General features: G+C 42.1%; 2 protein-coding genes across 6 annotated transcripts in view; one reads left to right on the top strand and one right to left on the bottom strand.

Moving 5' to 3' along the window:
• The first annotated feature begins 58 nt into the window (after positions 1–58).
• Positions 59–26,346, top strand: LOC119654465 (snRNA-activating protein complex subunit 1). 3 transcript variants are annotated; one of them, XR_005249824.1, is made up of 8 exons: positions 59–231; positions 10,406–10,699; positions 10,758–11,178; positions 11,241–11,356; positions 11,423–11,469; positions 25,168–25,218; positions 25,280–25,363; positions 25,446–26,346. XR_005249824.1 is itself a non-coding variant. In XM_038059882.1 (6 exons), the coding sequence occupies exons 1-6, from the start codon at positions 101–103 to the stop codon at positions 25,203–25,205; spliced, it is 1,047 nt and encodes a 348-aa protein (XP_037915810.1). In that variant the 5' UTR covers positions 59–100; the 3' UTR covers positions 25,206–26,346. The 3 variants fall into 3 exon arrangements, 1 of the variants encoding a protein (XP_037915810.1); XR_005249823.1 differs by having other exon boundaries at positions 25,168–25,679; positions 25,735–26,346; XM_038059882.1 differs by having other exon boundaries at positions 25,168–26,346.
• Positions 18,430–27,717, bottom strand: part of LOC119654464 (hyaluronidase Tab y 2.0101-like) — a 38,048-nt gene continuing 28,760 nt past the window's right edge. For all 3 annotated transcript variants that reach the window (XM_038059880.1, XM_038059879.1, XM_038059878.1), the window contains 4 exons: positions 24,843–24,989; positions 19,234–19,839; positions 18,873–19,169; positions 18,430–18,808 (listed from right to left, as the gene is read on the bottom strand). In XM_038059880.1, the coding sequence (XP_037915808.1) occupies positions 18,712–18,808; positions 18,873–19,169; positions 19,234–19,839; positions 24,843–24,937 (1,095 nt within the window). In that variant the 5' untranslated portion in view covers positions 24,938–24,989 and the 3' untranslated portion in view covers positions 18,430–18,711. The remainder of the gene's footprint in view (positions 18,809–18,872; positions 19,170–19,233; positions 19,840–24,842; positions 24,990–27,717) is intronic.

A 27,717-nucleotide genomic window follows, 5' to 3' on the forward strand; every position in this document is an offset into this window, starting at 1 on the left:
ACCGATTTCCAAAATGCAAGCGTTTTCCAGCTGATCAACTGTCATTTAATGTTTATCAACAGCTGTTACTACATAGTTTATCGGAGTAAATTGGTGTAAAATGGATAAAGTAAAACATGCAATCGCGCTGGATTGCGAACGATTAGTGGAGACGTTTGCGAACAACGAGACCCATGAGTTTGAAGTCTTCTGCAAGATCTGGAAGAAGCAGTTTTTCCAGCACATGTACTCGTAAGTTTACTTTTCTGGTCCACAATTTAATTTCTGTTGGTTCGGTTGGAGCGAGAGATAGGTATCAGAAACCTCATCAGAAAACAATGATTTTAGTTAAAGTCATTAAAGGAATGTTATAAATTAACACCAAGACTTGTGATCGAAGCCTGTCAAAAGTGGAAGTTTCCCAAATTGGTGATGAGCCGGCTCCTCAGTTGCCTTGAGATTTACCTTTTTGGAGGAAGAATATAAAGGCGCCAATGTTAAAATGCTTGGCAATCATCTCAAACCAAGTATAGAAACTATCGAAAAAGCTTCAACCATCTGCTTTCAATAAAGAATAGGATTGTGTAGGTAAGTTGGTAAAAGTAGGCGTTCGAAGGATCCCAATTGGTGCTGCGGTGCGCCGTTTTGATACCACAAACTCCTAATACCTGACTGCTGTTATGAGAGCAGGGAGGCAGATTCCAGCCGGCACAGATCTTCGGAACTAGCTCGCAGCATCCACGAAGGAAAGAAGCTCTCCCACCCTGCAGCTAAAGATCTCTCTGAGCTCCTCAAAGAATGGTTTACCTAGTGTCCAGTCTGGTTCTACGTACCTGGGCAGTCACAAAAGAAGTGCCTAAGGGTTTCCCCTTTTCTCTGCAGCTTCGGCAAAGTGAATTGTAGGGTATGCCAAGCCTAGCGACCAGCGCCGCTTGCGGAGCGACGTAATCTTGTATGCATTTGCACGTATCTGGCACAATAGCTCTCGCGGCCGGGATTTTATTATAAACGGGCCAAATCCTCCTTGATTTGGCGCAGGTAGTGAACCTTCGCCATCTGAAGTCCGTGACTGCTAAGTAGTGTGAGTAGATTCCACCCTTGACAGTCGCCGGCGGCGCTCATTCCCCTCTGTGTTCGTATTATGGAGATCCCAGAGCAGACGTGCCTCCAAAACTTATCGCCGTGTTTTTGTGCTGCTTCATCAGCCTGGAGGATGTAGTCGCTGAGTACAAGGCGTTGATAGCTGTTTGACTGTCGATCAGAATGACTATGCTACGCTTGGGGTTCGGATCATGCCCAAGCCATGGACAGGATTTCGGTATCGCCACTATTTTCACGTGGAATACACCGGCGAAACTTTGTACGACTCGGATATACTGTGTGTATTCGAGAAAAGTGAAGAATACTGTATCGTAATCTTGCAACAACACGCTGCCTGCCGTCCACTCTGCCCTGGTTGGAAAGTCCACAGCAAAGTTCAGCTTGCGTGTGGCGTAGTCCGTGTGGAATGCCCAGATTTCCCGGGGTACTTCGTCTAGGATGTTACTGTGGCCGTAGGGTTTCGCTGTCCAGCATGCGGACTCGCGTAGTCTGTCAGTACTGCACGTTAAAATGTATTTAATGTGGAAGTCTAGGATGAGGAGGTATAGGAGTACATTGAGTGCATCTGCAACGCCCCGGTAGCACCTGCACACGGTGTTCTTTAAATCCTATTAGGCTTCGTTCTATTGTACTTTTTACTCAAAGCCACCATATGATAGAGCCGTACGTTAGGATGGGATGCATCACAACTGTGTACATCCTCGCCCGGATACTCCTTTTCCTTGCAGGCATAGAAGGCTATACGTCGACATACACCACCACCTTCGTCCCGCTCCTATCCAATATCCGTGAAATTTAGTACATCACTATTAACCAGAGCACCGGAGAGATGACTCTAATCTGGGACGAGCCTCTGTTCACAGCTCAAGTGGCTACCTCCCAGATCCGACTCGATTATTCTGGTTCTAAGCACAGATATCCAATGCGCAAGATATCTCTCCAATGTAATATTGGCCAAGGCTTCCTGGTGTTGGTGATGGCGTTGGTACTAATGTTGTTGAATGCTCTCTCCATATCCAGGAAGGCAGCTAGAGTATACTGTTTGTATTGCAATGACCGCTCAACCGTGCCAATTACCTCGTGGAGAGCGGTTTCTGTGGCTTTGAGGTTGGCGTGCTGGGACTTAGAGAAAGGCGTTCTCTACATAATCATCCTTAAGTGGATATCCAGGACGCACTCTAAGATCTTCAACACGAAAGGGATAGTCTTTCGGGGACTCATGAGCGCGCCTACTTTCGGTATGAAAACCACTCATGCGCGTCTTCAGTACTATGGTACGTATCCCAAAGAGATGGAGCTCCGGCAAATCTCGAGAAGTCAAGACACAATCCTTTCCTGCTGCTTCTGCATTATGTTTATAGCCCAGCCGATCTTATCCTCGGTAATTACCGATTTGATAGTTTCGCACGGCTAGGGCAGCTGCATACGCTCCAAACAAGTGATGCAGCAGTCTAAATACCAGACTACATTAAAAATTGCAACCCAACACCGAAATCGGGTGTCCGGCTCAGCACATTCTTCGCAAAACGTGTGAATTATTACAATATAAACCACCTGATGCATGGCTTGAAGTATTCTTTATTAAGTAGTAAAAATTATATTTTTTTCAAGGTAGAGATAAAATTCTATCTAACTAGCATGGTTGACTCACAGTTCTCCTCGTTGGCGAGGAAGTGGTTCTGAACCAGCAACTCCAGGGTTTCACTAGAATATTCCGTCCAGGAGCCTTCCGATTTTTTAAGAAAAGATGACCTCCTCCAACCAGGACCACCTCTTGGCTGTCTTGATAGCCAACTTGTACTTCTTCAGGCACTCCTTGTATAGCTGCCAATATTTGTGCCTGTAGCAGATGTTGACAATTTCTCTAGTCAGCTTCAGGCTGAACAGATCTTCGTACCACCAGGATGGCAGTGTCTTCTTGCTGTATTGAGCAGCGAACGAGATTTTAAAGGCGATTTCGAATGCCTTTTCCAGAGCGCTGAACTTTGATTCAAGTTCGTCTGTTGTGTCAATCTTACCAATTTGCGACCCGGAGAATTTGTTCTTCATAACAAGATCAAACTTCCTCACGCCGATCCCACTGGCGTCCGTGCAAGGCTTGGAGACCTTTGCGGCGAGGTCTAGACTGAAAAGTATCCAACTATGATCTGAGGAGGATTTCTAATATGAAGGACCTCCTCCCAGCCTTCACAATTCTCCGAGTTGGAAAAATAGAAGGTTGGTGTACTGCCCTGTTACACACCGATAGATTCGTATTAATAATAAAATCAAAGAATGACTCACCGCTTTCGTTGATTTCCGAGCTGCCCCAAAGGGGATGCTGCACTGGCGTCGCAGCGTATCAACAGGTTGGCCTTCGTTGCTATGGTGGACGTCAAATGTTTTAGTTCTTCTGGCGGAGCTGATCGGTCGTGAGCTATGTAAGCTGACGAAATATACACATTCTCTGCCTCTGCCTGCTCCAGTTTGACCACGACTAGGTTGTTGGAGCTCAGGTCCGGACACAGAAAAGTGTGCAGCCTCTTCTTCACGAGGACACATGCTCTAGGTCTGTTGCAATCAGCATCTCTTATGTTGTGGAATAAATTATAATATTTGCTTTGAAGCCCTTTGATGGTTCGGTTAGCTTCGATCCAGGACTTCTTTACTAGTACGATGTCGATGTCTTCCTCTAGGAAAAGAAAATCCTTAGAGAATTGGTCCTCGCATGCTATAATGTGGAACCCACGGACCACTTGAAAGCAAATCAAGCAGGGGGTGAGTTCCTTGTGTTCACCTTTGTTCAGGAGATGTTCGATGACCAACTTTGACAACCTGGTCTCAACACTGACTCCTAGCCACGTCGCAGTTCGTGACTCGTCGGCTGGCGGTTGGTGCTTATCTGTTTGCAGAGGCTGCTTATCGTCCGATGATTTGCCCACTCTGCTCCGCTTGTGTTTTTGTTCGACCTCGTCTTGAGATCGATTGCGTTTGAGAGCGGTGGCAGAAGGCGTTCTGCTCGTCTGCCAGGCATTTGCTGATATATTTTTCAACAATCGCCTGGTATTCAACATGGTTCTTTTCATTCTGCTCATCGACAGTACTGGCCTCTTTATTCTTCGCAATCCTGCTCAGAATATGTATGGTCTTCTGGTACTGGCTCTTGAGCAGGACTCCAGTGGACTTCCGTTCCATAGCCCGTTTCCGGTGACCGAAATTCTTGTCAGTCTTTGCTTTTGAGGGGGGCCCCAACGTCGACGGTTTCGGGTTAGGGGTACTATAGCTGGTACTGGCTAGACGCAGCTCGCCGACAGTGGATTCGAAGCTGGAAACCTTGAGTCGTTTTGCCGCCTCGTTCTGGGAGGTTCCTGCGCTTCGATTCAGCACAGCGCCAGTCTCCTGGTTGAAAGCTCGTCCTCCGATTATGCGTTTGGTATCACCATTTCTTCTTCTATTGTCTATTTTTTTTGTTTTTTATTTGTGTTCATTTCTTGGTCTCACGAGTAGTAGAAGAAGAATGTTCACCCCGGCTAGCGGACTCGGTAAGGTAACTGAAGGTGCCTAAGGTATTCAGAGTTCTCATACTAAGGACCAGGCTCCCAATTGGCCTCGACGTATGCTACTCTACCTTGTCTTGGGGTCTTGTTAGCACTTTCTCCAGTGGATGATCCTCGTGCTGTTGCTCCAGCCCTTCACCCCGCCAGATCCACTTGCTCTAACACATGACCAGCAGGCAAACGGATCCTCGTCAGTTAGATGTACCTACTCCCAGCCCGGCCCTACATACTCTTGTGTAAGCATTTAATCTCACTTAACCCCATGTCATTTTGAGGCCTTTGATACAGTTATCTAAGAGCGTATGCACGTTGCAGGAACAAACGCGTGTCCTGATGTGAAATTCAAATGTCGTGGCCGGTAGCCTATAAGCGTTTGATACATTACTTCGAACTTCGAACTAGTCCTCCCGTTCTTTCGTCTTAGGGAGTCTTGAAGTCAGGGAACTGCTTTCACCAACGGGAAGGAATAGGAGGATGGGAATTGGTGGTGTTGAGAAGATACCTGTCATCTGTCCCCCTATCGGTATATTTTCTGTGCAACAAGAAGAACCTGAACGTAATGCGTAACACGGCTGCGTCTGTCAGCGCCCCTCATCACCTTTCTGACAGTGTTGTTCAGAGAGGGCTGTGGCTACATAAAGTTGTTGACGAATCCCATCCCGCCTTCCTCAAGAAAATAAGGTGTAATTGCATCGTCCACAATTCGTTTGCAGAATACAGAGTTAGAGTCGATTTGCCAAGAGAGTTGCTACTGATTTATTGTGTGTTTCCGTCCTTCACGAACAACCATCTCTCTTAAGGCTTCTTCCTTGTGCCCGTCCATGGTTGTGCGTTCGTTGCATTCTGAGACAGTGCAACAGGCAGACGCCACCCGCAAGGCTCCTTGTTTCTTTATTTGGGAAAGGCGCTTATGATACACCTTCTTATCAAGTCAGTCAGTCAGTCCGTACCTCCGTGCTTTAAAGCAGGACACACTGCGAATTACAGCCGAATTACTTAAATATGGAGGCGACCAACTACAACAACAACAACGAGGCATTATTTGTCCCATACATATCACGCAGTGCAGCAATTATAGAGGTATCACGTTGCTGAGTACCATCTGTATGATATTTTCCATTATATTGCTTGGTCGGATAGCCCCATACGTCCAGAACATTATTGGCCTATACCAAAAAGCAACGGATCAGATGAACCACTTATAAGATTTCCAAGACATTATCCATCATGAAACTAACCTCCCTTGGAGATTGTTCCTCAGGAGCAAGTCTACTTTTGATGAGATTTGCGAACACTTTCTCGTGGTTCCGGTGTTTAAAACAATGAGCTATTTGGAAAAGTTCCCTGGCATTGCATTCACCCACAATCAGCAAACGCCTCTCCTCCTCCCTTCCAAGGCAGTGTCTTTTAGGGCATCAAGCCTGCGTTGAAATCCGCCGTCGCCTCATTTGGTGTTAAATGGATGCTAAAAACATTATCCCTGAATATCGAATACCGATAAAAGCCTTCCATCGGGCTTGGGCTAGAACTCGGAGCCGGGTGCTACCTCGAATCGAGATGCTATAAAGTTGGGTCTGTACTCTTTGCTGATTAACACTAGATCAGTTTTTATTTTCACAGCGAACTGCGCTAGTAATTCGTGAGCATGTTGATTTCTATGATTCGGATCATATTGACCGTACTCTAGTTTTTTCCAACTCTAACTTTCCGCCCTGAAGATCGGGCGCCGTCCCAAGCCCGCAGTATGTGCGATGTGCCATGATCCCTGTAGGGAACACAACGTTCTTTTCGTTATAGAGCTTTGCATTGTGACTTACCTGGCCGCATCATGCTGCCCTGCGGTCAGATTCCCAGCATGTTATAGACGGGTGCCTATTTTCTGAGCATCTATGACATTATGTTAGGGTTACTCAAATTCCTATCCTATATAATACTCAACCAATTTTGATTTTCCCGGTGTTAAAGAGTCTTCTTGCGTATTGCTCGGCAGCTTCCACTACTGCGAGTTTTTGGCCTCGAGAATTCTTAGAGGGGGGCATTGGTCACCTCTGCACATTCACGCTTGAAGACATGGTCGGAAAACCTCGAATTTCCAGAGAGCTCGTGGGTTCTTGGCTAGAAACCAGAGCCTTTCAGAACATAGACTATGTTTACACTTTATTTTCTGAATGGATGATATTTCTGTTTCACTGTCTTCGGGGTTGATTTTATAGCTGATTTCGCTGAGGACTTCTGCAGAGGCTTTGCATTTATGATGTTTTTTAGCGGGAAGCCGAGTTGATTTTACCTTTCGCGCATCTCCTGTTTCTGTCCATGTCCGTCTATAGAAGGAAATGCGATCCAGAACTTCCTCCAACTTCATCAGTCCGTTTTCTACGCCTTTGCTGAGTTTTTCTGACTGACCGCATCCACTTCAAAACTGCCGCACATTGACGGCTCTAGCAAGAACAATCGACAGCTTATATCCGAAGCCACCTGCTCAGTTTCAACGCTTTCCTTTGGGCCTCGCTCGCCATATCACTTTGCGAGACTGTGGTGTCTGGTTGGGTGTTTAAGCCCCTGATGCCTCCTTCGGTATGCGCTGCGGTGAGCGATGCAATGTCATGTTGCGCCCAAACGCAACCAACTCTTTCTCCTTCCCTTCTATTTCTTCAGCTTTATAATTTTTATTGTCCTTAGAGATTGTACCAGCGCACCGTGTGCAAGGGTGTGGGCCACAATAATTAAGATCCCGCCCTCCGGGACAAAGCCCCTGCTCCAGTTCCGCGGGGCCTCACCTTAGCTGATTCCGGAACTCACCGAGAAACTTTCTAAAGGTTACTGTCTAGAGCACAGGTATAATACCACCTTAGGGCTAATACTACTTGTTCGGACGTATCGGAGATGCCACTCTTTGTATTGTGAGTAATTCGTTAAAAATCACCGTCGTTCTTGAGGCTGGCTCAAAAGATCATGTGCGCCCCATAATGGTTCATGCTTATTTGAATAAACCTCATTTGTTCCTTGCTTTTTGAGTTCTCGTAGACAGTGGAAATTTTCCGCTTCCTATGGCGTGTTCCTTACTACCAAAACCTGCATCCTTGCACAAAATGCACTCAGTGTCTTTCTCACAATTCTTCTTTTTTTCTTCTTCTTTTTCTTCAGCCTTTGTCCCGTTCACAAGCGGGGTCGGCTCGTCGTGATCGGCTTCGACATTCGGCTCTATCGAATGCCTGATCTGGGTGCAATCTCGAGGCTTTCAAATCCCCATCCAGCGTATCAAGCCACCGTTGTTTAGGTCTGCCTTTTGGTCGTTTACCATCGACTTTGATGTTCAGACCAATCTTTGCAAGTGAATTCTCGTTTGCACGAATTGCGTGACCATACCATCGAAGACGCCTCTCTCGCAACTTTTCCACGTTCGGTGCAACCCCATAACGATCGCGGATATCCTCTTTTCTTATGTGATCTAAACGTGTGACGCCACTAGTCCAACGTAGCATCTTCGTCTCCATTACCGCAAGACGCCGTTCATTGTCTTTTATGGTCGGCCAACACTCAGAACCATAGAGAGCGACTGGACGGACGACATTGCGGTAAATTTTAGATTTGAGACGTTCGTTGATACGTCGATCACAAAGGACACCAGTTGTGGAACGCCACTTCATCCAGGTTGCGTTAATGCGTGAAGAAATTTCATAACGCAGCTCTCCATTGGCTGAAATTGGCTGATAGTGATTGTGCCTGTTTCATGGGGATCGGTCGTCAAAACTTCAGCTTTGTGTCTTTCTCACAATTCCTTGCCAGGTATCCTTTTTCTCCAAATCGTCTGCATCGATCCGATCTATCATGCTTGCTTGTACAAGATCTATATGAGTGTAGTCTAGACATCTAAAACAGATAGTAGGAAATATTTGCTATCGAATGCTGCAGATCGCCCATCCTATTTTGGCTTTGCCAGCTTCTAGTAACTTGCTTGTCCGAGTAGCCCGCAAACTGATGATTGCCGCTTGCGTGCCGCCGTATATGTATCGCAAGTTCCTTATTGTTCTGGTAGATGAGCGTACTTTTGTCCTTCGTCTTGTTTCTTTTAGTCACCCTTGACTTTCCGCAGAATCTCAACGTAAGAAAGGTCTGCCTTATTATCGATAACAATCGCGTTCGAATGGCCATTATTGATCTGTAATGAAGAGGCGCATGCCGGACTCCTAAAGATTAAAATCGCGCATATTTTTTGCACGCTCTCTCCACGAGGTGTTCAGCTGTTAACTGTTCACTCTAGATGAATTAGCTGCTGCTTTGCACGGTATTAATAGCAGTAGTGTCCCATCTATGCCTCCGCTTTTTTTAATCGCTGGTGCATCCGATTCCAGCAAGTAGCTCATCAGACTTTCCGGTAGGCGCAAACCGTCTAAGATTTTCTAAGATGTTTAATGCTAATGCTAGATATTTGAGTGCCAACTCAGTTTGAGAATCCGATGCCAACGGCTCGCTTGGGCATTGGGAGTTGTAAACGCCATCATAAATTTTATTCCATAGGAAGGGGCCCGCAACCGACTCCTGTGGAACACCTGTCGTTATATTGTACATTTGCGACTCTTCATTCGAATTACAGAGTACCCTTCGCTATCGGAAGTGTCCGAAGGTTAAGCACCAAACCATATGCTATAGTTATAGTGCAGTAAAGTTGGGGATGTTTAAGTCATCTTTTCCATCACCGTCTCTTTTGGTAGCGTTTTTATAACAACATAGAAACTTGGAGGATAGGAGAATACAACTTTGAGACCGTTGACAATTTCTCCTATCTAGGGTCGAAAATCACAACCAATAACAGCTACGATGATGAAATCCGCGCACGGGTGTTGTCAGCCAACAGAGCCTATTTCAGCTTACAAAGACTGTTCCGCTCGAAACGTCTCACCATAGGGTCAAAGCTCTTACTGTACAAGACTATGATCTTGCCAGTCCTCATATATTCCTCGGAAACTTGGGTTCTTAGCAAGAAAAATTGCGAACTACACAATGACGAAATCTATGAGCGATACTATGACTGTCCGGTTGTGGATAAAATCCGGCTCAATAGGTTACGGTGGGCGGGTCACTTAATCCGTATGGATGAGGATGATCCCACCCGGAAAGTCTATAAGGGCAATATCTATGGTAGAAAAAGAAGACGAGGCAGACCCTGCCTAAGATGGAGCGATGCCGTAGGTCAGGACGCCAGACAGCTTTTAGGGAATCGAATTGGTGGACCCCGGCACAAAACCGGGATGTCTGGAGTTCCTTATTAAGGCAGGCCTAGACCGGACACCGTTTGTTGCGCCGTTGATGATGATAGAAACCTGTGATGGTTCACGCTCGCTTTTTGATGGCCTGTTCCACATTGTTCCTCGGGTTGATATGAATCAGCCGTGTAACTCGTCCGCTTTGATTGGATTTGCGTCGCTATTGGTTACGTTATCGTTTGGCTGTTTTTGCTGCGTCCTTTGCTTTGTAAGTCGCATTTGCGCTGTTAGATGTAGGGCTCTTGTCTCGATGAGATTTTCTATCGGTGCTGCACCCTCTTAGTGGGATCTTATTGCTTGTCTTTAATTTTTCTTAGAAACGGTGAGACTGCAGGGATTGGTTTTCGTAAAGTTAATCCTCAGTCATTTTTGTTTTGCTTACTTTGATTTCCAAATTAATTCTACATACTTTCTTTTCTAGTCAATTCTTACAATCAAATTTAATCCTTTTGACTAAACAGTATTTTTTCGCTTCAATGTTTTTTGGAGCTTACACTTATGGGTCACTATTAACTTTTGTTGCAGAGCTTTACTCTGGAATGTCGAGATCATCCAAATGACAGAACATATTTTCAAAGCGGTTTCGAGAATTATGTTTGAAAATGAGTCGTTGCGAAAACGAAAGGAGCGAAAAATTGGAGCTTTATATCTAATTTACGCAGTCTATTTCAAACAACCAACGGAGCAGTTTGTGAAATTCAAAGTAACATTGGAAAAATGGAAAATATTAAAGGAATTTGTCGAGTCACTGAGAAACGATCCAACAACTATCCAAGTTCGATACATTTTTCATAAACTTATTACAGTGAATGCATTCCGGTAAGCATTACTTCTGGGCCGAAAGATTTTTTGCATATTTTTGCATTTTTGTTTGTAGGCTTGTGGCAATGGAAAATGATTATGGCTTTGAAGATCTTTTCAACAATGCTAAAGTAAAAAATAGAAAGAAGCATCGTCTCATTTGGAATACGGTTCAAACAGATGTTAGTGAGCTTGGTCATCCGAGGAATGGCTTGATCGAATCGCTTAGCATATTAGAAGGTGGCTACAATGAAATGAAGACAATTCTCAATTCGCAAGCCCAACAATCCGGGGATAGTTCCTTCGCGCCTCTACCGATGTCGCAATTTATGGATGAAGTCAAAAGTTCGTTCAAAAGTATTTCAGATTTACTGAAACCCAACATGGGAGAAGAACGAGATTCTAACGCATCAAAACCTAATGTAAAAAAGGAAAAAATTGAAGACATAAGAAGAAGCCTTAAAAGAAAAGCTTTTCGAACTGATGGCAATGATGAGGTTTGTTGAACATATGCTGACTTTTGGTTCTTTTAATCTTATTAGTCGTTCTCACATCAAAGGATGCTCAATACGAGGTCTCACTGCATGGGGATATGATTCAGATTGCAAGAAATGATAGAAGGCTTCGTGTTAACAATCAAAAAATCAGTCAAATATTTGAGCAAGATTTACCTGAGTAAGTTAGTAACGAAATTGTTGGTATGAGTCTGGTAATAAAAAGAGTTTATTATTTCTCTCTCAGAGACACTCGTAAGGAACTTTATGCGGAAGACGAACAAAGTTTGAATGGTGAGTAGCTTTTTCGATTTATTTTGTGCTTTTAAATAAGGTTTATTATTTCAACGTCTTTGCAACATTTTCACATTAGGTTCTGAATTCAGTTTAATATTTTTTGATTGACAGTAAAAGTATTTTTTTAATAACGAAGCATGGGATAAATGCCTGACCGAAAGTCATATTCCGCTTGCCACTTCTGTAAAGCTGCACTTGAGTAGTGACTATTATACTTGATAAATGTTTGTTGAGCTTGGCACGCTTTTCCTTGTATAGTTTCCTTTAGTCAAACTCGGATTTTCCTAGCCAAATTCGTATTTGCCAAAGTAATTTTCGCAAAAGAAAAAAAATAAATAGGTTATTTCTAACAATTTGATGATTTGTAACACTGCACCAGAAACTGGGTGGAATTAAGAAGAAGTGATTCTTAAGGATTCGTGTACGTAAATCCGCGCCTGCGTAAAAAACCACACTCGTGCTTCAACTACTCAACCATTAGATATTACTTCACGGGATCGGTTAGCAATTATGCTGTCATTCGTGTATGGCTATTTTTTTCCACTATATGACATCTCTTCAGCCAAAGTATCTACCGGCAACAGCCCGGCTTTAACGCCGCGTTGTTTGATATCTTTCGAAAGCCACAAATTACTCTCAGGGCACACAATTTGTACGAGCGCAATAGGCTTCTCCTGATTTCCTTAGTCGTTAATGCTGCAACCCATACACGAGCGGCATAGAACAAGACTAAGCTAATGACTCGAGATGACACACCCTACTGACGTATTTGGGTTCACCAATATTTGGCAACATTCACGAGAGTGCTGTCTCCAACAGTGCTGCCGTTTTTAGACGTACTCTACATACATTGAATTTGGGTCTATTGTCAAGCATCATACCTTAGTATTTAACCGCTCCCTTGTTTCTTATGTTTGTTTCTTAAGGTCTGGCTTCTAAGTCGAATTTTGATGTATTCCAGAGTCTTTCGGCTCTTGATCTTGCAGATCACTTCATTGGCTGCTGCCTCGATCTCGTGGATGTGTTTTGCAACTACAACCACAGCAATATCATCGACGAAACCTACTATGTTTACTCCTTCATCATTCCTGATGTTCCACAAGAGTAGAGCCACGGTAGTGATTTGTGCCTTTCTTACTCTCATACTTTAGCTCCCTGTCTGTAAAGTAGTTAGATACTATGTTTCTCAGATATCGTGGAGTGTTCATTCGGATGAGGGATGTTTTGATGGCCGCATAGTTTACTGACTTAAAAGCATTTTTTACGTCCAACGTCACCATTGCGCAGTACTGTTTTGACCCCCCTCGCCATCTTTCATCTTCTATGGCAGTGGGTGCCGTGTCTACCACCACTTTTATTGCATCGGCGGTGGAGCGATCTTTCCTGAAGAGCCCTTTCATATTCAGCTGTATCGCGTAATCAGTTGGCAATTATTTCCCCCAGTATCTTTTCCATCGTATCTAGAAGGTGGTTTGTTTCCCTGCTGTCTCCATTTTTAGGGAACATCCTTTCGTCGAAGTATTTTTGCATTGCTTGTATAAACATATCTGGTTTCACGTGGGCGGCAGCTTTCACTGTTTTATTGGGAATATCATACGGTCCCGGTGCTTTCTTGTCCTTTATTTTTTTTTGCATAATTGAAGCATTTCATCTTCGATGATATGCGGTATGATCTACAAACCAACTGCATCGATTGCTGTGCTCGGTTTTTGCGGGAACAATGTCTTCATTATCGATGCCAATATTGTCGGATAAGTGATGTCAATGATCGAACCCATACTGGCTTTGCGATTTGTTTTTGCCTCACGGTTATTTGTCATTCCTAATTCCAAAAGTCTACGACCTCTGACGTTAGTATGCTTGCTACCCCACTCTGCTAGTCACACTTTCAAGTCACCGTCGAAAATTAGTGGACCTCCAGTGTTTGCGTCTGCCGACACATTATCTACCATTGTCTGGAATGTTTCTATTGTCCAACTAGGTCTAGAATAGTAGCTGTAACAGTTGATACCGTTTATTTTAGTTCGGACGAAACCCTCTAATCGCTCTTCGATTTCTAGGAACCCTTGCTCTCCGCTCATAGCGGTCTTTTTGCTCTTGTCATGAATCCACGGTTCGCTGATTAGAACTGCGTCCGCTCTTTCGTCTACTACAGTTTGTATCGGGAGATCCTGAGGCGCCTCGCAGTGATTGAGGTTTATCTGTATTACCTTCATGTTCATTTCTTAGTATTCAAGACCCTCCTGAACATCAGACATTTAATATTGCCAGCTATCTGGCTAGGTTCTTTTGTCTGGTCTTTTCTACAGAGCATGCATGATGGTGTTTTATCGCAGTCGCTCACTATGTGGCCTCCACTCCCGCATCTAATACATAGCTTGGAACAATCTTTCTCATTTTTACAATGTTTGACAAAGTGTTTGTATTCCAGATATTTGAAGTACTTTGTAATCCTCGCCTATTCGTGGATGTGACTGACAACCCAGCCTATTTTTATTTTTCCTTCTTCCAAAAGCTTCATCGCGCTTTTTGCAAGAAGCAGAAGTGCCGCCGTACGCTTTTCGCAAAGATACCGTCTCTAAGTTACTGCTTCCCCGATTTCGAACTGAGAGCCCAACTACGGTAATACTATGGGTTAGGGTTCCAACCTCTGCTTGTACGCCCAGGGCTTTTCCGAAGGTCCTTCTGAACTCAACTGATTTTTTTTTCTGTTTCGCTAAATTTAAGAAATAGATCACTGTTTTGAGTTTTTCTAATCTTGGGCACCATTTTGCTTATTTCCTCCAATTTCGGGTAATCAAAATGGCGTCGGGTCTCGATTTTTTGAGTTCTTTGGCCTTCTGCGCTATCCGTTTCTTGGGGGTCTTGTGTTCAGAGTCGGATCAGCTCTAATCAGGTGTGGTTCATTTGAACTTACCCCACCAACTAATGGTGACCACGGTCTACCACGCTAGGGCACATACTATTCTTGAACTGCCTGGACTTAGTAGTGTGTGTGTATGAGATGGGGAGCGGCAAAGCCTCTGAGAACATTTGTGTTCCATTATACTCAATTCTCCCATCTACAGCACATCAGTTCAAAAAATCTGATATCTGATGCGTCCATTGGGGGGCACTCACATTGAAAATGTTCCATGGATCCCACTCCCTCATTATGGGATGAAGACGTACCATATTGGAGTATCTTTATTCTGGACATAGGTTTAGGTAGTGAAATATGGCCAGACAAAATGCAACAATGTTTGGTTCTGAGACGAAAAGTTCGGTGTGCCTAGCAGGATTAAGGCTCTGCCGTCTGTCATTATAGGAAGCTTGTTCCCAAGTTTTGATATCAACATTAATTAATGCGGCTCCAGAACCCTGTCCTAGTTTTGAACCATGGGTGTGAAACACGTAACTATATCCTTGCACGCATTCTTCTGGTTCATACAACCAGTAGTCTATGAGCTGCTCTCATTGCAGTGCTCTGAATAAATAAAACCCAATTGCTGCATTTAGAGCTGCGCCGAATGTCGCCGGTAATATTTATATATATAGCTTTTTGCAGTGAGGCACAAATTAAAAACTCTCTTGCTTCACCTTAATCTAAAATTAGCACAGCCATGCCATATGCTTAAGCTTGAGCGTGTATTGGCAGATTTTTCAGTTCAGTGAGTCGATCAACATAACTATACCACAGAAGTGGCGACAGCACACTTCCTTGGACAGAGTCTTTCGTTGCATCTGTTGTCAGGTCGGGATCAACACCCATTTCATCACACAGGAATCTTTATTTTAACATAGCATAAATACACTTAATTAAAGTTTCATCGGCACAATGCTCTTTGGCGCCATCACAAAACTTTTAGAAATTCGCACCTTCCAAGGTCTCTTCAATTTCCACAAACACCTCCATCGCGTACTCGCCTTTCAGAGTTGCATCCTGTATCTTTGAAAAGTAAAGAGCCTACTCATAAAATTTCCACTCTGGCAAGCATATTGGTTCTCGTTTAGTGTTGGCACCCACTAAACGAGAATATGATGTCCAAGCTAAGCTGATTTGTTTGAAGATCTTGGGATTTGAAAAGTCGTCTTTCCCAGGCTTAAGTACGAATCTATCTAAACCTTCCGCTAAGAGGTAGACACATAGCCAAGAGCAAGAAAAACATTTCTTAGAACTCGTTCTAAGTGCTCTAGATTCGCCCTTAGCATCGCGATAGGTCACGGGTAGATGCCATCCACACCAGGTGTTTTGAAATGTTCAGAGACAGTATAACAGCTACCGCTTTTTCGGTGGTAACCGCCGTTCTCCCTGTGTTCCAATTCCGCTTGTAACACTTTCGTGTTAAAAGGTTCCCAGAAGCTGGCAATTCTCTCCCTTCCGCTTCTGTTACCTGTTCTCTCGAATGGTGGAGTTCGTAAAAATTCCATCTGGTTTTCCAAGAAAGTCTAAATTGGCCAACTTATTCCTTTTAAGAACTCTGCACAGCGTTGATCCCTCACTTTCGGCTTCCAGTTCCGCGCAGTGTATATGATCTTAAGGAGTCTCACTTTGAACGTTTTACGAGCTTCTTATATTCACGCTGTGACTTCCGAAAGTTTAACTAAGCCCGATTCACAAGTCGTCCTCGAGGGTACAATTTTTCCGCTTTTGCATCGGGAAATAGGGCAAGACTTTTCGCTTCTCTAAAAGTGTGCAATTAAGAGTTTCTAATTTATTTTCTACCGCTAGGGAGCTCCACTTGGTGCCAAGGAGTCTGCTGGGTCCAGTGTAGATCCCTCTAGGGTTACCAACTTGTGCCCACCTTTTGCCTGAAGTTCCGCTTTCTTTCTTCCGATTTTTCTTGATATTGCCATATGTGTTGGTGCTGTAACTCACATGTTTTCATTCCTAAGAAACTGCGCCTTCTTTCGCAGTACCTTCCATAGTCGCCGGCTGGGAGTCTTCCTAGGTTCACGGTAGAGAAGATTATGACAGCAACATTTAGCCTGTAGTCCCCTCGCCTTCGGAGCTGAAGTTTCATTCTGTCGAGAATTCCACTCACGTGTTCTGTTAGAATTAGGCAAGAGTGTCACCGACAAATCGGTCGTTTCCAGTTCCTCTCCTTATGGGAGTTGCTGTACTCTCATTTCTGACTGACCGTGTCGTAGACACTTGGTGCAGGTTTTTCTCCAAAACCTGCATTATATCCACAGATTTCTCCGTGGGGAACATAAATCTGGTGAGGTCTCTAAAATCCGTGTCTCGGCCCGATTTGATAGTTCAAAGTCGCGGGTGGATTCAAAGTCTGCGACTCCTTACCATTTGGAGGGTTAAAATCCGTTACTTTACTTTTCACGTGGATAGGACACCCTTAGTTTACATTTACATTTTTCACATACCAAGGTGTTTCAGTGTATTCTAGGCTGGGCTCTCTATAGCAACTCAAAATTGAATGTACATGTTGAACTTCAGCGCTGAATTCTCTAAGCTCAAATTGATATTATAACAGCTTTTTTTGAATATGCGTTTGTATTCCAGGTTCAGCTTACAGCTTTTAGTTAGAAACTAATACAGTGGATTTCCGATATTTCGTATCCTGATTCTTCATATTTCCTGCTAATTCGAATTTACCGGTCCCGGAGTTAATTTTCTTATTTATTACTCGCAATAACTGGCAATCACATATCAAATCATCAGTCCCTTCACCATAAGAATTATCGGGATTCTATTGTTGTTATCAGTTTTGTGGTAGTTAGTAGTTATGTTTTCTCCACCTTTGTCGGGGTCCCCCCACGTAAAACAGGGGTGCATTTTTTTTTAACGAATAGAGACATGTGTTAATTTTGACAGTTTTTTGAAAGGGAAACTACCCGATCGAAAAATCTGAAACAAATTATATAAAATTTTGCAGTAATATAAGTTGTAATATGAGGGATCATACTGCAAATTCGGTGGAAATCCTACTATTATTAACAAAATGATAGCCCTATTACACGAATTGAATATCTGGTATATTCAAGGTATATACATTGCGAGCTATGTATAAGTGGAAACATTGTGAACCCAAGCATCCTTACATAAAAAATCAACAAAATCTTTTATCCCTGAAAGGCCGATCTTCCGGTTTTGGACTCGTTTGCATCCAAACACTGTCCATAGCTATGGATGGAGACCTTCATTTTGGGGAGTAAGGTCTATGAGCTCCTTTGAATCTACCCCTGCGAGTTTTGACAGGTAAATTGTCGCCATATATGTTAGATCGTTCAACCTCCACCTCTAGGTACGCCTAAAGGAGAGTTGTCAGTCTAAAATTCTTGACCGCGCTAGCATAACAAGCGCAAAGTTTTGTTCCAGTTTTTTTTAGGTTTTCTAGCGAGTTTTTTACTCTTGCAGTCTAATCTCTACCATTTATCCCCTTTTACGCTCTGTCTGAGAATCATTTCTGAGTCTTCTTAAGGATCTCTTCTGATTTTAGGGCACCTCATCGGTATCATTTGGCTTTTGCCCCCCTAACAGCTGTCTGTTTTCCTTCTGACCTATCACTAACTCAGGCATAGTTTTACTGGTCTTTGCTTTTTGTTCACTGTTCATGGCCAGTGGTGGTCTTCGCAACGGACTGATATTGGAGTTGGTGCCGCTGCCTGATTCTCCAGCTTCACTTCCCTTCGAACTTTTATCCTGGTTGTTAGTAATACGCAGATTTGTCTTCGCCTGATAATATAATTTGTGTGGTTTAAAAGTATTTTGGTACCAATGAATTGAACTCCCAACCCCGTGTTCCCTAAAGGCTTCAAAAGCTGTAAATGGTTTCAAATTCCATATCTCACTACATAGTACTTCGTTTCTGAATTGCGACGATATTTAGTTTGTTTTGTGGAATCTGATTGACGAGAGTTTTAAGTCAGAATTTAATCGAGTAGTCGCTAACTTTTTTTCGTGACAAGGACTGTTAATTCAACCTGTAAAGGCCAGCCGATTTAAATTCATTTTAATAAAATATTTGAGTTTCGTTTTATTAATATCATCCAATAAAACTTTGCAAAAATAGTAAATACTATATCACACGCATTTTCACACAATTTTAAATAAGAAAAAAATCATTCGAAGAATATCCATAAAAATTATAGGGATATTATGTGTCCGTTATTCAATTGTACCTGAATAATCTGTATAAAGTTAAGCGTTTCTCAAAAGCGCATTTTCATAAATGACTACTTTAGATTGGTAACTATATAGTGTTTAAGTTTAAGTCGATTAAGTTTTTAAAATTCAGTTTACTACTGAATGGGCTGAACGGAGTAGGTCGGTTGAAGTGAAGAAATAACAGGTCCCAAGATATTGAACAGATATTCGTTAAAATTTGTGCATTTTTCCCTAAAATATGGAAACAATATCTTATGAGAGTTTATGAGCTAAGTGTAAGCAGAAGTGGTCTTACTTTGTGTTAAGGTCGTCTGAGCTTCCCCAAAGGACAATGCCATCCGCACCGGTGTCCTTGATGGCCTTGAATACTTGGAAAGTTTCAGATTCGGTCAGAAATTTCAATGTATCTGTATAAAGATATCGATGATATACTAAAATATCAGGTCGTACAGCAAGTGGCAAACGTCTAATTAGCCTCTTTGATTCCTCGATTCGACCGCGCACCATTGGAACACGATATTGTACTGGAGTTTGTTCACGTAAATACACGGAGGGGTAAACGGCATCTACTGATTCAAACAGCCACCTCAAACTGAAAATATTAATCAAAACAATTTAATAGAAAATATGAGTATTCTAAGTATAAGCATGCTTACTGCATATTTTCCCGCTGTACATGTGTTGGACAGGATTCTATGCTATTAGAACGTCCATTAAAACAATATGGCAATCCATAGTAACCCCATGCTGCGTTTGGCCTTAACTTCTGTCCTAACCGCAAAGTTTCCTCCATGAATCGTCTCGCGGCAGATTCAAAGTGCCGCTCAGCATCTCGCTGAATTCTATTCTCAGGTCTGAAGGGATGCCTTTGCTTCTCAATCTTTTCTGAAAGGTCCTTGTATGGTTTTAATGTGCCGAAATTCTGTCGATATGTTGGTCGCCATGATTCAAAATCAATAACTGCTAAGCCTCGAAATTTTGGATCCGGTATTAATTCGTTGACATGCTGCTTAAATATTTCTAAATGTTCGGCAATGTTTCCCCTTTGTGGTACGCCACCGTTCCGGTAGAAGTATTCCCCAGAGGACGAATTCTGAAGTATTGCAGGAAAATCTCCGGGATCGTAAAGAATTGAGATCTGGTCTCCACGGAAATCATCATGTTGGTTCTGTATAATTCCATAAGATTTTGTACTATTCTCAAAGGACATATTGTATTTTAGACACATAAATGTCGGTATGTTCCAGTACACTCTGAAATCACTGAAAAATTAATTTATATAAAATTAGTGAAATAACTCGGCGTAAATAGATGACTGAGGGAATGCTCATACATGCAGAATGGGGAGTATATTTCACAGTTTAAATTAAATTTATTTTATTTTTTTATATATATCTATTTAAATAAATGGAATATCAAATAGAAGGACCCAATCAGTACTCTTCGCAATTTATCTTGTCTTTGGAATTAGTGGACAAGGTAGTTTTTTTTGAGTAAATATTATTTAATTCCAACTATACATTGGAAGCTTCAAATAGATTTCAATTTTTGAAACTAACAAATTATTTACATATTCCCGTGCCATTACTGGGAATTTTATGTTTTAGCATAAAAGTATAACTTTCTTTTTTTTACTTTTGCATTTTTTCTTTAAATTTAAATTAAGCTAGACATCAAATTTGCGAAGAGTGGTGATCAATATTAATTCAATTGTTTAAAAAAAAGAGCAATATTTTCAAACTGATGCTAGTGCAGACACCTCAGCACTCAATTCCTTTTACTATTGTATTGGTCTCCAAGTCTTTATGGACATCAACGTTGCGGAGCGCCGGATATACATCTCAAAATTTTAGATTGAGACCGCTGAATCTGATTAATGTTAGATGGTTTGGCAGAGCAGTATAGTTGAATCCCATAAGTCCATAAAGGCTTGTACATCAACAACTTACAATTCAGAGGAAGTGGTGATTTTTTGTGAAGCGTCTGGCATCTTTTCCAGGTTTTAGAATCATAGCTACAATTGCATTCCTCCAACAATTTGGGAAATATCCGATTCCCAAGATTGCATTGAAGATGTAGCACAGCAATTTAAGGGTTTTTACTGGCAATGACTTCAACATGAAAGAAGTGATTAAATCATACCCTGGAGTCTTTCTGGAGTTGACTTTTTCCTTAATCATACTTTGAACTCCTTTTAAGGCCGTTTGCAGGTAACTCAGGTTGCTGCTAATTATGCAAACAGGCTCACTTGCTGCTCACAACGAAGAATAACAGCGACAGAATGCAACTTTGCCGGACTCCGTTTTGAACTTCAAATTCCTTAGAAATTTTACCTCAATGCAACACCTGACACTTTACACCATCATATGTGGCTCCGATCATAGCTATTAGTTTCTTCGAAATACCTACAGCCTGCTCTCAGTCAATCAAACTTTTTAAGTGTCCCAGGATAATTTTTCCGATGGGGTATATTGGTAATACGCTCACAGACACAAACACCTACATTCTATTTTCCTTGAATTCTCTGTTTTCGTAAATGTTCATGACACTTTATTTTTGTAATTATTCATAATTCATATTTAAAGTTCCTCCACGACTTCTCGAGACGCTCTCACTCCTCTACTGTTCTAGGCCAAGTGCCCTTATGGCGACCCACTTATCGGTCATTTTGGGAGAGTGGATTCTACTGCATGGCGTAGCCAGCAACGCAATTGTCGCCCCTCCTTAATGTGTGATCTAGCCACTGCCACTTTCGCTTTGCGATCACAGTGCGTACGACTACCAGGGCTGTGCGCCCACCAAGTTCTTGGTTTGAGATAGTACCATGCCAGCGTATTCAGATGATACGACGCAGACAGGTGATGACAATGGCCTAGAGCTTTTGAGTAACATTGGAGTTCACTTTCCATGTGCTACTCGCATATAGTAACACAGAAAGGACATTAGCACAAAATAGTCTAAACTTGATCTTGGTATTGAGATAATTGAATTTCAAGATTTTATACAGGGCAGCGAAAGCGGATCTAGCGCTGTTAATGCGTCGGGCAACATCGCTTCCTAAATATGCAAAATGAGAGGTGGCGGATTTCGCTTTGGACTTCAAAATCCTGCGAGATTTTACCCCTGTACAACACGTGACATTTTGCGCTATCATAACATATGTTGCTCTGATAATAGCTATTAGTTTCTCCGGAATTCCCGTCCTACATCGAGCACTCCAAATACACTGCCTGTTCACATTTCCGAACACTTTCTCGAAATTGATGAAGAGCAGGTGCAGTGAAGATCTAAACTGTGCGCACTGTTCTAAAATGATCAGTAGGGTGTTAATGTGCGGAGCAGAAAAAAGCCTCCTCTCTATCGGTCAACCTTTCGAAATGTTCTTTGATGCGTTCCAGGATTATTTTAGTCATCTTTGCAACGGCAGTGAAGACGCAGATACCCCTCCAGTTGTCACATTCAAAACGAATGCCCTTTGATTCTTAACGATCTTCCACTTTATCCACTCTCTGTGAGAGGTCTTGAATTTCCCAGATTTATGTACGGGTGGAAGTGGTAGATCTGCAGTAATTGCAGGTATAACGAAAATAATTCTGGGGAGAGGTCGTGAAGCCTGGCGGCTTTACCAGCCATTGTGGCCGATGACGTGTGTAGCACCTGAGAAAAGAGCATTTACGATAGCAGCCCAATGCCGTCCGACCAGCATGGTGGCTCTCCCTCTGTCGAATGACACAGGGGTCGTACAAGCGGTTGATATTGAACTTGGGCGGTCGCAGTTCTCCAACTCTGTGCGACGCAACACGCTAAGGAACATAAGCGACCATCGGATGCCGATCCCTTTCGAGGACAATGTCAGCGCCTCTCTGCACAAACCTGCCACGATTGTCGTTTCGATTGCCATGACTATGTTTCCCCATCACATGTCCGAGCAAGGTGTTATCAGAGCCCAGCTTGGCATTCAGATCTCCCATCACAATCACAATATCACCGTTATTAAGCCTTCCCTGAACTATGTGCAATTGTTCGTAGAAAGCATCCTTTTCCATTATACCTTTGATACGCTAGATGGTGATTGAAAAGCCCCGCTACTGCATCCAAATCAGCCCTCTGACAGAGCAAAATTGCGCATCCGATCAAGGCAAGCCGACTCTGCTGCTGAACAGAATAAAGGTGGGGTTGGGTGAAAGTGGAAACTGTGAACACAGATGCATACAGTGAATTACATCGTTCTACGTCGAATTTATAGGGAAGTCTCCACATATGTAAAAAAAAATTTACATGAAATATAGCCTTATGGGGTATCATATGTACTTTTCAAAATTGGTCTCAGTTTTGACATTTAATTCGCAAGGGGGGAAGGGGTTGAAAAATGGTCATTTTTTTCACAGACACATTCTCAGAACTTTCTGCTCTTCAGACAGAATATTGTTGGTCTCGAGTTGCACATTGACCCTTCCACTAATAATGGACGTCAATTAGTAGAGTATTGGTAAGCAAGTAATCGGTGTTGTGTCTGTGGGGTTCTGCATCGTATCCTTCTTAGGGGCAAGGCAATCCCCGCAGTGAGGAAAGGTGAAAATTCCTCAGGCTGGTTCTTGACCTGATTTATGCTATGTGCCAACCGACCATGTGTACTGGTGAACATTTTACATTATAAATTCTGCCCCAATAGTTCTTCGAGCTATTTATGGCTCATCGAACCTCGGTAACATCCACCAAACTCATTCCCGGTATAGTGGTATGGCGAGTGCCTTCGGCAGGATTCCACTTAGCATGCTGGGTGGGTAATCTCTGGATTCCTCCCCAATACTCTTTTGTTTCCGTCATAAAAAATTGTACTGTTTGGTCGCTCGGTTGGGGATCGTTGAGTGATCTGAAAAAAACTGCTGTCACAATGAGTCACCCACAAATTCTAGATTAATTTTGCACTGTGGATCTCGTCGGTCACTCAAACCAATAATTTTGTGCGACAGGGATTGCAATCCGCTACACAGTCACGTGTGCGTATTGTGGGAAGCGCTTGACGAATCTTTGGTCTAACAAGAGTTGGTAAGATGCTGTACGTGCCCTCACCATTGTTATTTCGTTTTAGGGGCGGATGATAAAGAGGTTCATTCCGTCAATCCACTTCATTCCACACGAACCTGCTGAAGTGGTCCCGAAATAGCTACAGTAGACGGAGCTATGCTCCTGGTCATTGTCGCGGCTAGACGTCGGACCGCCTCATGATCAGCGATTTCGACGCCGTGCTGTCTATTACGGGAACCCGACCCAGTCAGACGATCCCCACCAGCTATCCGTACCATGCCTTAGATTTCTCTTTCGCTTCATCTGATAGACCTGCATTTTATACCTAACTGCCAGGTGTGGTAACACCTTTCTCAGTGAGTAATTTGCAAGACTGCCAAGTTCGTGCACCATCATCACTTACCCTCTGAGACGCTGCAGTGACGTCCAGCTATTGAGACTGAAGCTCTTTACTCTTTTCGGAACCGGGCTTGGGGCTGGCTATATATCCTTTGGTACTAAGATAGATAGGAACAGGTAAGCCCCTCAGTGATGCTGAAAAAGCTGAGATTTTTGTTTATCATGAATCTGAACGTGTTAATTAGTAGATTGTGAAGAAAAGCAGTCATGATGTTGTTAACGAATTCGCAAAGTACCACAGTTATTACGGGTTCAAAAATTGGCGGTAAATGTCACATTCAATGCAAATTTCGAGCTCGCTGTTCTGCCTGAGACTATAAGACAAATGATTTGGTAAAGCAAGGTTACTAAAAGATCTGACTGATTAAAATATGACTGTTCGGACGTATAATTCGACGTATAATTATAGTAATTATGTTTGTATATTGTGCTAAACTTGTACAAAAATTATCCAACTACTTCAATTAAATTAACAGAAATTAGTTTTAACAACGTGTTCATATAATTTTGTGGAGTAGTGTAGATCATCGAAACATTTTAATTTCTGGCCAATGTGATAAGTTAAAGACGGATCAAAAGGGCGGACGAGATCCCGCTTTGAATTCTCCTGAATTGAGCATTCCAACACTCTGCATATCATTCATTAATTTCGAGAAGGACTTCAATTGTATCAACAAGAAGAGCATTTAGGAAAAACTAATAGCTTTAGATATCTTTGTAACTGTCATTAGTTGCACCTTTTCAAATTTGTCGCACTAATTCGTAATTAGCTTAATTGAATCGAACTCTATTCAAAGACCTAATTTCGTCAACATATCTTGATTGGACATCTACTCACATTCCATATCCTAGGACAGGTTCGACCGTCATAAAAAGTAGCACACTGATTAAAAGTTCCGGTCTAGAACGCCTTGAATACCATTTCGTGTTCATATCTTTATGATGGATTGAATCCAGTAAGTTTCCAGCGATTAATTTATTTCAGCTGAAAAAAATAATTGACAAAAAATATGTTTATTTCTTCTATTAACTAGAATGTTATATATTTCATATTTACTAGGTTACTTCGCTAATACTGTTTATAATATATCAATAGACATGTCTTGTTTAGTGACTAATGGCCCCAACAGAAAAAATAAAGTGTTCATTGTGTTTCATTGCAGATTCAAGCACGAGCGACGTAGCTATGCCCGCGATATGAAGTCTTTTTGTCGGTCACTAGAATTACATAGATCTGCATACGTGATTAGATAGATTAATGATTAAGTTTTGTAGGTCCTCTATGCGTACATAAGCCATCAGGGATACTTATCACCTAACTCGATCAGCATCACATTTAAACAAAATAGCGATAAAAAGGTAGTTCTATGCAATCTGTAAAGATACAGGTGCGATATGGAAGAAATTATCAAAAAAATAATTTGTTTTCATTTTTACTAAGCATGAAATTTCTTATCGGAGATAAACATGAGTGGATAGTACTACAAAAACCCAGTCAATGGCTTCTGTTTCGTGTTTCGAAACAAGCGGTGAATGGCTTAGACTGTAATCAAAAATAGATTAATAACTGACGTTCCTTGTTCTTGCTCATTGCATTGTTTACAGTGCGGAATATGTTTTTATTATTGTTGAAATTTAAGGTGCGCGTGTTTTTAAATGATTTGCAGGTTTTGAGGTTGTATGTTTGCTTGTTTACGTTTACAATTAATCGACTTACTTTGACGTTGCAGCATGGGAAATTATGGTTTTCAACATGTGATTTGAAAAGAAAATTCGTTCTGTACGACAACGTTCCCAAGTCAATTCAAATACTTAATTCACATCAGCTGGACATGTATCTAGGTATCTATCACATCATGAATGGACTCGTAGGTTAACTGTTTGGAAATGGATTAAATTTTGAAGTATATTGCGTACATACACCTTATGAATTTTGTAATTATATACACAGAAGAAACTGTGAGGTCAGTGTCAATTTATTTAAAAATGTGTGAAAGACAACAAAAGCAGTGAACTTCGACAGGTGGATTGGATTATGTCTTAAGTTGAATTAGCTAGCTATTTCTGGCGTTGCTACCAATGCTGAAAAAAGTCTCTATTATTATCTCTTCACCAAATGTGCTACAGGCCTTTTAAAGTTTCTAGCTGACGCTTTCGTACGTACAATTTTCAGTTAATTGAAGAACTCAATCCAACCCAGGTCTTTCTGAATTTTCACTAACTAGATCGTGTAGAAGTTGAAAATGCAGAAAACATCAAGGACGTGGTGGGAGATTGGCTATTATATGATAATGTAGCGTTTGTTCTAGCTAGGTAAGTGATTCGAATAGGATATTGTTTTAATTCAGCACTAAGGTTGTGTGAATGTACGCCTTGGCTTTTTCCTTGGTACTACTTCAAACAAAAAATGTCATTGACTTCATTTCAATTATTAAAAAAAATCGAAGAGACTTTGATATCAAAGTAATGGTGTTAACGCTTAACTGATATTTTTAGCTAAGTAATTGGTGTCCTGAGTCCAAACTGACTCCAATTAGAAATAAGTCCAGAAACCGGAAGCTGGACGCTTCAGGTAAGGAAGGTTTTGTATATTTCTTTTATAAAGACATTGACGTGTGCCTTTGCCTCATTAGTACTTAGCACGTAATATCATATATGTATATATTATGTGAGAATATCCACATTCAGGTGATATTGACATTCAAAGTTCCGAATTTGCAAAGAAGCAACAACTTTGACCTATTATAACTTTGTTAGTAGTAGTGCGATTTCCACGAAACTTGGTAAGATCAGGCTCCATATTACCCCCTATATTGTTGCAAGGACGAAGTTAAGAGGCTTTTGTAGCCAATTACTAAAAATTATGTTAGTATACTATTATTAACTTTATTTGAAAGGATATCGGTATGGAGGGTATTTCGGAGCCTAGGCACCATATAGGGGCAGCCTCTTGATTTTTTTCAGATTTTTCGGTTGGATAGTTTCTGAGAATGAGTCCGTTAAAGAAATAATCAGTTTCGACCCTCCGCCCTCCCCACCTATCTAACAAATGTAAAAACTAATACCGGCTTCGGAAAGTTCTAATCGAGACCTTTTATTTGATACCCCACATGACTATATATAAAAAATTTACACCCCTCTTTTGAACCTCCCCGTAAAAAAACCTTAAAAATATGAATATTAGAACAAAAAAATGCGGACGGTGGGTCCACTTGGACGGTTGGCCCCCTAATGGGAGTTTCATGGGGGTTGCGGTTGTGTTCAAGCGAACGGAGATCTTCGAGCCTCGGCGTTTCAACACGGGTGCCGTACCTCTTAGTTCGGTAGAGATTTAGGTAGGTCTTTCATCCACTAGTTTAAATTCATTGATAGCTGAGATGATTTCTGTTCTATTTGGACGAGCGGTCCCTGTCCCTTGATGTGATATGGTTAAGAACTGAGCTGCTCGCCATCGTGGATAGGGAGCCGGCTGTTAACGCTCCGCACAGGACCACTGTGATGCGGTATACAGTTTTGTAATCATTGTCATCTGCTCCAGCCTCTGCTTCCTTGATCAGCACAACAACCCATTTTTGTCACGTCGCATATAGCATTGAACTTCCCGGTATTTCGCCCAGTATTGGAGCTCCACCATCACTAGCAATAAATCCCGTCCGTTCATCGAACCCCTTCCACCCGAGAAAAGAGCATTTTTTATGACATATCTTGCTGTA

This window comes from Hermetia illucens, chromosome 4 (assembly GCF_905115235.1).
Source record: "Hermetia illucens chromosome 4, iHerIll2.2.curated.20191125, whole genome shotgun sequence".
In the NCBI taxonomy this organism is placed as follows: domain Eukaryota; kingdom Metazoa; phylum Arthropoda; class Insecta; order Diptera; family Stratiomyidae; genus Hermetia; species Hermetia illucens.